The 12,994-nt window shown below is 48.3% G+C and overlaps 2 protein-coding genes across 2 annotated transcripts; both read right to left on the minus strand.

The window, feature by feature from the left end:
* Positions 1 to 2,031: 2,031 nt before the first annotated feature.
* On the minus strand, positions 2,032 to 7,743 carry nfil3-4 (nuclear factor, interleukin 3 regulated, member 4). The gene is made up of 2 exons (XM_037469035.2): positions 7,479 to 7,743; positions 2,032 to 4,378 (listed from the first exon to the last, which is right to left on the minus strand). The coding sequence occupies exon 2, from the start codon at positions 4,346 to 4,348 to the stop codon at positions 3,608 to 3,610; it is 741 nt and encodes a 246-aa protein (XP_037324932.2). The 5' UTR covers positions 4,349 to 4,378; positions 7,479 to 7,743; the 3' UTR covers positions 2,032 to 3,607.
* An 880-nt stretch (positions 7,744 to 8,623) lies between these two features.
* Positions 8,624 to 12,994, minus strand: LOC119216320 (uncharacterized). Its single transcript, XM_037469033.2, has 2 exons — positions 12,413 to 12,994; positions 8,624 to 10,628 (listed from the first exon to the last, which is right to left on the minus strand). The coding sequence occupies exons 1-2, from the start codon at positions 12,511 to 12,513 to the stop codon at positions 9,662 to 9,664; spliced, it is 1,068 nt and encodes a 355-aa protein (XP_037324930.2). The 5' UTR covers positions 12,514 to 12,994; the 3' UTR covers positions 8,624 to 9,661.

Here is a 12,994-nt window from a genome sequence, read left to right on the forward strand (position 1 = left end):
GGAATGCACTTCAGGGACACCTCGAGGAGGAAGTAGAGAGCAACAGGAAGAGGCCCAGCGCACTGAAATTAAACCCAATCTTTTCAAATTCCACGCTTTTGAAAAGGCTCACTCAAATGCGTCATGCTTATTGTTGCCTCACTAGCGGCGTACCACGTCTAACATACACGCGTGATCGGGAAACTTTAAACCTCCGGTGTACAAGCAGAGAAGCTACTTTTACGTGACGAGTCGTGCAAAAACCCGCTATTAATCCAAGCAAGTCTTAAAACGTAAGAGTTCTCTAATTATCTCTAAGTTGAGTTAAACAGGCCACAAGCTCCTGTGTTTCCTTGTAAGGGACACACACACACACACACACACACAGAGAGAAGACAGACAGCTCATGTCCTGTGGGTGGTGGTGTTGCCACGGTGGATCACACCTCTCTGAAAGGTTCCATTAAAGGAGGCCACTTCTCTGTGACAGATAGGTCACTGTGGGGGTCTTGTTGAGGGCGGGTGCACAAACCCCTCCGTAGACCGTCATGGTTTTTACACGTCTGATCCCTTAAATGATCGTAACGTTTCCAAAGAGTCACTTTGATCTTTACCGTTCAGAGGATCTGAGCGTAGCATTTTAATATTGATATTTTCAATCTACTCTGGCTTGTCTGGCTTGAATCTGGTGTTTTTATAATTCTGTTTTTTAGATTTATGTGTTTTTAGTATCTTTATTTTGAGTTGATTTAACTAAAATTAACATTTTTATCAAAATCAATTTATTCCCTCTTGTATTCAAATGTTTGCAGGCTGTTCTTAAATGGGCACCCGGTTCCACCGTTAAATTAACATAAAACTATTAAAGTGGAATTTGATGGTGGAATTTTTTTTACATCTGTGCACAATGTATTCTTCTAGCATGTAAGTACTCACGCACCCGGAACCCCTCTCACTTCAGAGATGAGTGTGTGAGTCGATCTCTCAGAAGAGGAATTAACACGTGTCACAAACATCTCAGTTGAGAGGCTGAGAACTGGCCTGTCTAGTTTTTTTTTTCTCTTTAATATGGACGTATGTACCTCTAGTACTTAGACAGCAGCGGTTGAGTGCACCGAGCTCTGAAACCTCCCCCCCCCCCCACCCAGATGATGTCAGAGTGCACTCCGACACACAGATGCTCTTCTGCAGCAACAAGACTATTTCCAGCTGTGCGATGGGAACATCGCTGGGCGATAGATGTGATGTAACTGTGTGTGGGTTGGTTGGTTTGTATGATTTGATAGCGGTACGTTTCGGCCATAGAGGGGCGTGAACTGTCGCTGCCACACCAGCGTGAGAACGATGTCGATGCAAAATGTGAATCTATTTGGATCTTTTAGAGTTGGAGCCTGTCAGGCGACACCAGTGTTTCTTACACCGGGAACACATTTAGATCAATATATAGTTCTGTTTTATTGGAAACATCATGTTCCTGTCTAAAGAGAGAGATTTTGATTGTGTTTGGATCAGTTTGGAGTAAATGGTATTTCACCACAAATTAAAATAAGTGGGGTCAAAATCTACATATGTTTTTCTGGGTTTAGTTTACACAAAACATCAGGATTATATATGACCATGTCAGGAATATGGACAGTGTGTCATGTTATGGTATATAGTCATTTACTACATTTACAGTAACTTTACTTTACTTTGCTTAACGTTAAACTAAAAAGGCCGGACGCAGGAGCCAATCAGCAGCTGCAGAGAAGAAACTACGATGACCAGCGACGCACCGGCGTCAAAGCCTCACAATGGGGGCGTGGCTAAAAGGAGAGGCTTCGTGAAGCGGTGCATCTTCCTTTATGACTCATCGAAATAAACCGAGACAAACCCGCCGCGCGACCGTCTGTGACGGCTGGTGGCTGCTAACATTGCTAAATGCTAACAAGACCTGTGTGCTAACAACACTCTGGTCGAGAATGAGACATCCCGGGAGGATTCTGGGAGCTCAGCGGGACCAGAGTGGACCCACGTGGAGCGAGGACTGGTCACGTCCCCGCGTGCACCGGCTCGGACAGGTGAGTACCACGACGCACCGCATGTCAACAAATGCTTAAAACAACAACAAAAAGTCCTCAATGGTGTTACACTGTTACTCAATGCAGGTGTGTTTACTTGTTGCACTCGACTGTTATTTGTGCATCATTGAGTTTCGTCACATTTTTCTGGTTAATTATTTTAAGGTTACATGAGGAAGGAAGTGATAATCAATTGTTTGCACAAACAATCGAGGAGCCTGTGTCTTTTTTAAGGACATTGTTCAACTAGTGTCCAACTTGTCATCCACTGCAATCCTTAGCCAAGAGGTGTTCTTTATTTTAACAATATTATCATGTTTTAACGCTGGGTTTCATTGAGACATAATGGAGGAGGAGGGGAAATGGATGTTGAGAAAATCTTGATTTTTGATCTGTATTTGAGTCCCTTGAAAGGCGACACGTTACCATGTTAAATTAATTCGACAAATGTCAAAGGGATTGAAACGTAGATGGAAATAATCGGGATTAGATCAGGTATAAGACATGGTGTCAGGGAGCATGAGACATTTACCGTTTCAAAAGGATCATTTGGAAAGAGAAGGCCAAGTCGAGTACTGAATGCTTGATTTTTTTTAGATAAATATTCCAACTCACTTCTCCAGTGTCACGAAGCCGCCTCAGGGTGCTTTCCACTACTTTCCACCAACAGCCCCATAAGCCAATTGAAGGCCCGGCCCGAAAAACAAAATACCGCGTTTTGTTTTTAGAGTTTTCTTTGTGTGTCTTTGAGCCGGCGGGCTGTTCGTAAAACACTCGGAAACCTGCTGTAGCCGGCGGGCTGTTCGAGACGGACACCGAAAGACGCAACAGATGAGGAAGAGGACGAGTACGAGGAAGAAGAAGCAGTCAGCTGCCGTCCTGGCACCGCATGCATTAGTTTCACTTTTGGTCTCTGGGTCGTGGACTGCAATTCCTGTTGTTTGTGGTCGAGGCCTTTTGTAGAAGTTGGCGTCCGTGTGAAGACGCACCAAGCAGGCGACACGGGGGTCTAAATACTGGGGAATGAAGAGAGGACTTCTCTCCTTACTTTGCTTTTATACATACCTTTTAATGACACAACGTGGCCCCTATTCCAACCCGTTTTTGAAAATTACATTTAGCATTTTTCAATGTTAACCGAGGGTAATAATACGTATTATTCTAATCTATTCCAGCAAAAGATGGTTTCACATTAGCACCAAGTCCCTTGACGTAGAACCACGCCCAAATGAGAGCTGAGAACTTCAACGGAATCTCATGAAGCCCTTTTTTTTCTTTTCTTTTTTTAAAAACTTTTTTAATTTACATCGTTGAGTGCATTTTCATCTTGTTCGTTTTGCAAAATTACAGTTCTCTTCTTCTCTGGGACTTCTGATCTAAAAGATCTAAAAGACAGAAAAGTCTTTGACAGGCTGGAGCAGTGACGCGGCGCCCCTCCCCCCCACCCAAAAGGTGGTGCCGAAACATCTCGCTCCGCCTCCCGCCGGGCTGGATCAACCAGCACATTGTGTTTTTTTTGTTCTTCAGCCGACCAGCTCGTGGACACACACACACACACACACCGTTCGGTCAGTTGGACATGTACTGTCTCGGCGGGGAGTAGATCGCGTGTCCCCTCGAGGGCATCCTGCGATGCGGCGCCGGAAAGGACGGGGACGACAGGCCCGGCACCTGCTGCTCCTCCTCCTCGTCCGAGGCGGCTCTGGTGGGGACGGGCTTCAGCGGGGCGGCCCCCGGCAGGGACGAGTAGGTGGGCCGATTGTGGGGCAGCATGAGCGGAGCGAGGAGACCGGGCCCGGCGCCGCCCGACGCGTTCAAATAGGAGTAGCCTCGCATGGCGTGGAGGGCGTACGCCGGGATGAAGACCGGGGGAGGAGGTTGAGGTCTCGCCACCACCGAAGAGTCCCTGGCCCCCCGGTAGTAGTCCCTCTGCAGGGACTGGTGGTACTGGGCGGTGGCGGGCTGGGGGCCGCCGTGGGCGTGCAGCTGGCCGCCCAGGTGGGCGCCGTAGGCCGCCGGGTGGACCAGGCCGAAGTGCAGCTTGATGGCCATCAACTCGGCGCCGAGCCTGCCGTTCTCCTCTTTCAGGGCCATGAGGTGACTCTCCAGCACGTGGTCGTTCAGCCGCCTCTTCTCCCGCGAGCGCTTGGCCGCCTCGTTGTTCTTGTGGCGTTTCTCCCAGTACTGGGCGTCCTTCTTCTCCTCCGGTATGAACTCCCTCTTGCGGCGGGACCCCTTGCGCTCCAGCTCCTCCCCGTCACGCGAAACGTGGCCTCCGCCGCGGTGGAGAGGGGACGACAGCGGCTCCATGGCGGGAAGGGCGCGAAGAGCGACAGAGACCTGAAAATAGGAGAGGCAGAGAGAGGTTTTTAGTCCCCTCGCACCCTCCTCCCCCCCCCCCCCCCCCCCCCCCCCCCCTTCGTGGGAGAATGAGTCACAAACGGGTGTTTACTGCGCTACAGCTGATCTTTGCTGTGAGGAAAAGCCAAACCTCATTTTCTTCACCTCCGTCCGTCTGGCGCCTCCCGCGCACGCCTTGTCAGAACCTCCTCAGCTCACCTACCTGTCTAGACCGCGAGGTCAAATGTGACGGCGGGAGAAAGAAAACAGGCCGCCGCGGAAGAACGTGGTCGACGATCGACGCGCCCATTTCCAAGCAGAAGACCTTCCCTGCCGAAGCCCGTCCTCTGGCAGGGACTCGCGTTTGTCACTTTTATCTCCCACCAAGGCGGTCAGTTTATTTGGACCCCCCCCCCCCAACGCCGGAGGTGAAAAATGAGACGGGCCCTCTGAGAGGAAAAGCTGGCAGCCTTTTTTTTTTTAGATGGTCTTTTTCAGACGCGTGGGTCTGTGGGTGGTTGAATGGGAAGCTGCGCGAGAGAGATGAACATTGTGTTGAAACCACAGCCTCCCACCTCTGTGCTCGCAGTCGTGAACGCGCGCACACACACACACACACACGCGCAAACACACACACACACGCGCACGCACACAGGGGCCCTTTCAACACGGTGACGTTGGCCTCGCACCTTTTCTCGCGAGCGACAAAACCACAGCCGGGGCCGGTCGGTCTTTAAGTGGACTTTGCGTGCGCGACACCTTTTTTAGTTCACTAGGGAAAGGAAACCGAAGCAGAAGCCGTAACTTCGCAGTCGATTACCTCAAAAGTTATCATGCAGTGTCCTATTCTGTCAGGGACTTCTCCATTTAAAAAAAAAAAAAAAAAAAAAAATCTATATACATTTCTGTCCTCCTCAAGGCCTGTTCGCTGACCACGAGGTCACGTTGTCTTGTGCCAGTGGTGCCTGAGGGGGGGGGGGGGGGGGGGGGGGGGGGGGGGCCTGTGCCCAGCGAGAGACACACACACGGGAGTGACACGAAGAGCGCTAAGCGTGGTCATACCCGCAAAAAAAAAAAAACGCAGCAGCAGGAAGAGAGAAAAACAATAATCGTATAGAGAGTTTATAAAAAAAAAAGGGGGGGGGAGGGTTCCTGAGTGAAATCTCTCTCGAGGCCGAGCGCTGCTCGCCGCCCTGCTGCACATTCGCACCTGTTTCTTATTGACTAATAATAGCCCGGCCTGCTTTTCAGTAAGAAACCCTCCAACTTCTCCTTTTTGTTTTTTTTTCTTCTTTTTTGTCCATCCGTTTTCTCGTACTCTACCATCTGCTGTTGTGTCGCCCTGAAACCTGGCAGCTATTGTTAAAATAACTACGCGCCCTACGCCGTGCAGCAGAAGCCGATCGGTCCGTATTGTTTCCACCTCACGTGTGTTTTTGTAAACTGCCAGTGTGGAAATGGGAGAGAATGAAATGCTGCCTCGGGGGAATCTAATCTTTTTTTTTTTCTTCTCAACTAGTCCGTTAACGGATAGATTCCTTGATGGGCAGCGTTTAGAACGCGTAGCACAATCTTCATGTGTGTTTTTAGACGGGAAAGTCCAATCCAAACGGATTACTTTGAGAGGAAGTATTTACAGGCATCAAGAAATTAGGCAACAAATACAACAACAAATGTTGGTAACAATTTCTACAACTTCTAGAGCTCATGAATACTCAGAATGCGTAATTAGCCGTAATCAAACGACATTGTGAAGCATTTTAAAATGAATTATAAGATCAGGTTTTACAATACTTTACTCTTTATATAAGGATGGTTGACTAGTTGACTGTACTTTTTATTATGGCAGTTGTGAGTGCTTTAAACTATGATTATACGCTGATGTAATCAATTAATAACCACTTATGAATACGCTTACAAAGCATTAGAAAGTGAAACTTAAAATGTTCAGCGGAGCGATGTTAAACTATTGATCCACGTCTTCTAAAGCCAGCGTACCATCATGCTGTACGATATGATGTAGTCTATGTAGTTAATATGTTTTGGGTGGACTCTAACCGTAGATCTGATGCATCCAAAGAAGCCAAAGTCTTTGAAACGGTGAAACGACGTTTCACAGAGTGACCCGAGGACGTCTGTTTCTCACGAAAACACGGCTGACTGCTGCAGCCCGTGGACACAAAATCACAGTTTCTCACGATGTTTCTCTTTCTTCACACCGAGAGACCAAACGAAGTAGAAACCCTTTACCTACGGAACAATCGCCCGGCAGTAAAAACCACCCCACTCACCAAATTCCCACGTTTTGTTATGTCAGACCTCCATGTGAGGGGTTCGATAGGCCTTGATGAGTTAGACAAAACTCCTCTAAGAATACCGTAACGGTTCTTCCTCTCTCCTCCAAAGATAAAAGTGCTCTCAAAGAAAGGAAAGCTAAGCATCTTAGTCTTTGGATATCCGTATTGGTTCCATCAGAGGTATAATATCTCACAAGACCTGCCCATATTGAAGATGCAACCCAAGTTGAGTTCTTTATTTTTTAAACATTTTTGTAACTTTTCTTTTTTAAATGGAAAAAGTGGAACGGTGATCATCTTTCAAATGGATTGTTTGCAGTAAAAAAGTAATTAAATATGAATATGGCAGTTTGCGTGACAGATTTTTGTGTTGCTCTGGTGTTTAAAGATCTGCCAAACAATCAATCAGGACCATTTACAATAACTCTTTGCTCCTTTGATTTCAGGGGTTTATCTACTTCGTCACAGCTTTGGCAGATTTATAAATATTACGGGCCAACACTTCCTCTTCCTGTAACGGTTCTTGACGGATGAAATAGGGTTACACCTTTGGGTGATCTATTCCAAATTGAATTGATTGATTGTGGGTTCATAACTCCTGCATCATCAACCGAAACGCCCGGTCACTTATTCCGCCCAAATGTTTGATGCTCTCCAGTCGCTTTTCAACGAGTTGATGCTCCCGCTTTCACCGCTTCCATCACCAGAGAACGCCAGTATATGTGCAAAGAAACACACCCCCCCCCCCCCCGCGCCCTCTCACTAGACCGCTTTTAGGTGCGATAATATACAGCAAGCCTTACCTTCAACTGCAGAAAGTCCAACGACCAACTTGCGCGTTTCTCCTCCTTCACCCGGAGATGAAAACTCAACGCGGGGAACCGTCCTCTGAGACGCCGTCGTGATATTGATGCACATGCAAGCAGAGGAGGAGGAGGAGGAGGAGGAGGAGGAGGAGGAGGGGGGTTAGTGGAGGGGAGTGGAGGCTGGTTAACACAGGAGTCTTTGCTCTCAGTCCAATCTCCTTCTCCGCTGCCTCTGTTGTCACATTGCAGGCGTCTGACTGCCCCCCCGCCCCCCGCCCCACCCTGTTGATCTTGATAGTGTCGCGTGGTGTGTCGGAGGCTTCCCCCACCCAAGGGGGCTCTGACCTGTGTGCGCGCTGCTGGGAGTTTCAAACCCACAAGCAACAACACATTTTTTTTCGGGGGGGGGGGGGGTTGTGCACGCGACCAGGCCTCGGACTGCTTACCTGCCGCTTCGCTCCGGGGCCGAGGCCCAGGTGGCGTTCGGGGGAAGCCGGGTGCGTTCCAGGTGGCGTTTACAGTCGCACTTGACCCGAGACGAGTGAAGTGAAGTGGTGGGAGAAAAAAAAAAATCTTTGGGGCCCTCAGATTGACGGAATGAAAGGGAAGTGTGTCGGCTGCTTATCAGCACAGGGGTCAACGCTGTAACTTCTTGTCTGATTGTCCCTGATCTGCTTTTTTTTTAAAGAAACCCTTGTTATATATTCGAGGCAAATGGACTTTGTGATTGGCATCAGCGGATACTTTTACCTCAACCCTCTGTTTTCTATACATAGACTGTGACATGTAGACCAGCACAAAGTTTGCTTCCTGTTGTGATGCGCTTGGCCCGTGAATGTTGGATGGCAAAAGAGGCCCCTGCATGTGAGCCTGTTTTTGCACATCTACAAAGTCTCGTATTTGGAGCCCGACGTACGGGAATGTTTAGACGTCTTTTTCAACTTCTTGTAACTGTTTGGATTTAACATTATTTGACGTTAAGCAAAGTTCAGCGCCACAGATGATGATTTAACGGACTGGCATTTTTCAATCGGCAAATCTCCACCAAATCTCCACTAAAGTTATTTAACATAAAAAAGTGTGTGCACAAAACGTCACAGGGTTGGAAATATTTAGGGGTTAAAATATCGACAAATGAATGAAATTATGAAAAAAATGCTCTAAAAATGATTGTTTCCAACTCCCAGCTGGGTGTTAACTCTGCTTCTGTGTGTATTACTGAATCATCTTACTCCCCCCCCCCCCCCTTTAGTAATGGTGTTTTAACATAAACATAGAGGGAGAAGCTGTAGAAACGACAGAGGCATGATTTCGGAAACAATTGTTCTCCGGTCCACCAGCGCTTTGTATTGGCGCCCCCTGTCGGTGGTCTCGGGAGCTGCTGGACCACCTGTTAAGACGCCAGTGCTGAATATAGTTCGGATAGAGCACGTGACAATCAGGAGGAATAATACAGTTACTATACGGCTACTTTCGATTTGTTCTTCCAGTGCAGTAAACAGATGCTCACAGCACAGCGTTAGTTGCACCAATGGTGCAGTTCTGCCCTGAATAACCAAAAATAGACAATTCCATTATTTTGGATCATAGTGGTATTCACTTTTTAAAACTTCGGGATTGTTTTTGTAATTTAATATTTTGTTTGTATCCCTCCCAAATGCTATTTACTTACTGACCTCTTAAAATTGCACTCATTTCTTATTTTTCCATAACTTTTGAAAAGAAAGTATTTTGCAGAGAGCTATGAAATCGGCTGCATACAAACTGAATACAAACCTTCTGACAGACACACATGTACACTGGTTTGGGGACCATGGTAGCAAGCATCTATCGTTTTATTAATATTAATAGCCAGACCTGAACAAGCGTAGGCCTATATGCAACAGAGGGAATGATGTCACTGTAAGCTGTAAACCAAATGAACTCTTCAACGTCTTCCACTGAATCTCAGACTGCGGGGAAGTCACGCAGAAAAGGGAAATACCAGGAGGTGTTTATCCCCGCAAATGGACGTCAAGAAAAAAAAAACACACACACAAAATATTAATATGAACAAATCGATCCAATATGTCTCTACTTGTGACGCTTTAAATGTTTAGTTGTGTACGTTTATAAAGCAAATGTATCCTTGATAAATGTTTAAAGTTGGCTGATTCATCATCCCACATTGTCCACAAAGTTTACAGAGTTTCTCTATAGAGCTCTGGCCTGTGAGGTATGTAGAGCGGCAGGTCTGGGTACACGGCCGCCGGGACCCGATAGGACGACCGCCAAGGTAGCAGAACGTTACTGCACAACACCGCCGAGGGACCCATGGGCGGCACCAGCCAGTTCCCACGCGACAGGATGGACGCGTGGCGCAGCGGGCCGGGCGCGTGCGAGAACGCCTCGGTGGACGTGTGGACGTCGTCGCTGGAGGACACCTGTCCCTGGGCATCCATCTCGGTTGCTCTCGCGTCATCCAGCGCAGCAGCCCCCGGCCCGAAGACGGAGGGCACGCATCGCTGCGCGCCGCAGCTCGGATATCCGCGCGGAGTGAAACCCCCGACGCACGGGGTCTCCGCCTCGAACGGGTGGACGGCCGTGGAAGCCGGGCCGCCGCCGCCGCCGCCGTGGCCCCAAAGCCGTGGCTGGAAGTGGGCGGGGCGGTGGACCGGTCGAGGTGACGGGGGCAAAGCGGTAACCGGCGCGCTGGGTGTCGCGAAGGCTCTCGGCCCCCCGCAGTGCCGCGCGCCGAAGACGCGGGCCCGGAGCTGCGCGTTCTCCTCGCTCAGAGCCAGCAGCTGCCCCTCCAGCAGCCGCTCGCTCGCCTTCCTCTTCACCCGGGACCGCTTGGCCGCCTCGTTGTTCTTGAGTCGCTTGTCCCAGTAGGCGGAATCTTTCTTGTCCGTGGGGACCATCTCCCTCTGCCGACGCACGTAAGGGGGACTCGCGTGGACCCGCGAGCGCAGAAGACGGCGGGTCAGCAGGGAGGCCTGCGTCACCAAGAAGAGGGATTCCGGGTCGGGATTGGGCTCCAGGTGTCCGCTGTACTCTGCGGCGGTGGAGGAGAAGGTGGAGGGGGAAGAGGAAGAGGAGGAGGAGGAGGAAGGCTGGCAAGGAGCAGCCACCTCCGGCACGCTGGGGCGGCTCGAGGTGGACATGGAACTGCAACAGAAAGTTTTATTTTATTTATTGTTATTACTAGGGCTACTTTTCAAATAGTTACTTATACACTCACCGGCCACTTTATTAGGTACACCTGTCCAACTGCTCGTTAACACTTAATTTCTAAGCAGCCAATCACATGGCGGCAACTCAGTGCATTTAGGCATGTAGACATTGTCAAGACAATCTCCTGCAGTTCAAACCGAGCATCAGTATGGGGAAGAAAGGTGATTTGAGTGACTTTGAACGTGGCATGATTGTTGGTGCCAGAAGGGCTGGTCTGAGTATTTCAGAAACTGCTAATCTACTGGGATTTTCACGCACAACCATCTCTAGGGTTTACAGAGAATGGTCCGAAAAAGAAAAAACATCCAGTGAGCGGCAGTTCTGTGGGCGGAAATGCCTTGTTGATGCCAGAGGTCAGAGGAGAATGGCCAGACTGGTTCGAGCTGATAGAAGGGCAACAGTGACTCAAATAACCACCCGTTACAACCAAGGTGGGCATAAGAGCATCTCTGAACGCACAGTACGTCCAACTTTGAGGCAGATGGGCTACAGCAGCAGAAGACCACACCGGGTGCCACTCCTTTCAGCTAAGAACAGGAAACTGAGGCTACAATTTGCACAAGCTCATCGAAATTGGACAATAGAAGATTGGAAAAACGTTGCCTGGTCTGATGAGTCTCGATTTCTGCTGCGACATTCGGATGGTAGGGTCAGAATTTGGCGTCTACAACATGAAAGCATGGATCCATCCTGCCTTGTATCAACGGTTCAGGCTGGTGGTGGTGGTGTCATGGTGTAGGGAATATTTTCTTGGCACTCTTTGGGCCCCTTGGTACCAATTGAGCATCATTGCAACGCCACAGCCTACCTGAGTATTGTTGCTGACCATGTCCATCCCTTTATGACCACAATGTACCCAACTTCTGATGGCTACTTTCAGCAGGATAATGCGCCATGTCATAAAGCTGGAATCATCTCAGACTGGTTTCTTGAACATGACAATGAGTTCGCTGTACTCAAATGGCCTCCACAATCACCAGATCTCAATCCAATAGAGCATCTTTGGGATGTGGTGGAACGGGAGATTCGCATCATGGATGTGCAGCCGACAAATCTGCGGCAACTGTGTGATGCCATCATGTCAATATGGACCAAACTCCCTGAGGAATGCTTCCAGCACCTTGTTGAATCTATGCCACGAAGAATTGAGGCAGTTCTGAAGGCAAAAGGGGGTCCAACCCGTTACTAGCATGGGGTACCTAATAAAGTGGCCGGTGAGTGTATGTTACCACATTATGTTGATATACAATAAAGTGTAATTTAAATGAAATTTGCCGATTTTAAATTGCTTATCTGGATGTACGTATATGTTACAAGTAGAAGTACATCAACTGTTTTTTGGCAGGATGTTAAAATAATAAATCCTTTAGCCAAGTTATAAATCACCCGAACAGTCTATTTTCACTTGAAAGAAAAACCGAGAATAAATCACGGGAAATTAGCAGTGAAACCCTCTTAATTGGATAAATGCTTTTCTATATGTAAATGCATTTGTCCCTAAATAAACATGACACGAAACGTATCGTTGACGTATCTTTTTAAATATATTACAACCAGTTAACCGTACGTCGGTGTGTGTGTCGGTGTGTGTGTGTGTGTGTGTGTCGGTGTGTGTGTGTGTGTGTGTGTGTGTGTGTGTGTGTGTGTGTGTGTGTGTGTGTGTGTGTGTGTGTGTGTGTGTGTGTGTGTGTGTGTGTGTGTGTGAGAATTTTACTTACCTGTCAATCATGTGCTGAAGAGAGAGAAAGAGCGGAGCTGCTGCGCCCCACGCGTGCACGTTAAAATGAAGGCTTGCAGCCAATCGCGTCGTGCTTTTCATTGTGTGTGTGTGCGCGCGTGCGTGCGTGTGTGCGCGCGCGGGCGCGCTCAAACTGTTCAAACAAGTTCACTCCGAAGAGCGAGCGGAAGTTCAAGACAACACATGTGGTCACGATCAAACCGACAGGCGATGGCGAGATGAGTCACTTCGGATCATTTGCCCTACTTATCTCTCCCTGCTGAATGGTACGTTGATTTGAGGCGTGCAGTGTAGTGTACAGCTGTAACACAACAAATATTGTTGAGGGACTAAAAAACATTCTCTTAGAAATGTAATTTACCTGAACTGGAAATACTTTCTGATGTACATATTATGTGTGTTTATTGGTAATGTATTGATAGATTAAGCCGTTTGCAACCTAAAGTTGATCTGAATGACCAGCTTTAAGTAGTCTGCATCCAATCAAAATTACCCCTTTTTTGTAATGATGCTGCCAGGTTGTTTGTTCACAAACTTTAGGATTGGCTGCAAATATTTGCCA

The sequence above is a fragment of the Pungitius pungitius genome, chromosome 7, assembly GCF_949316345.1.
Source record: "Pungitius pungitius chromosome 7, fPunPun2.1, whole genome shotgun sequence".
Lineage (NCBI taxonomy): Eukaryota > Metazoa > Chordata > Actinopteri > Perciformes > Gasterosteidae > Pungitius > Pungitius pungitius.

Coding starts and splice junctions, on each gene's coding strand:
- LOC119216320 (XM_037469033.2), bottom strand. CDS start 12,513: ATGAAAAGCACGACGCGATTGGCTGCAAGCCTTCATTTTAACGTGCAC. Junction 10,629..12,412: donor CTTCAGCACATGATTGACAG/GTAAGTAAAATT, acceptor TTTCTGTTGCAG/TTCCATGTCCACCTCGAGCC.
- nfil3-4 (XM_037469035.2), bottom strand. CDS start 4,348: ATGGAGCCGCTGTCGTCCCCTCTCCACCGCGGCGGAGGCCACGTTTCG.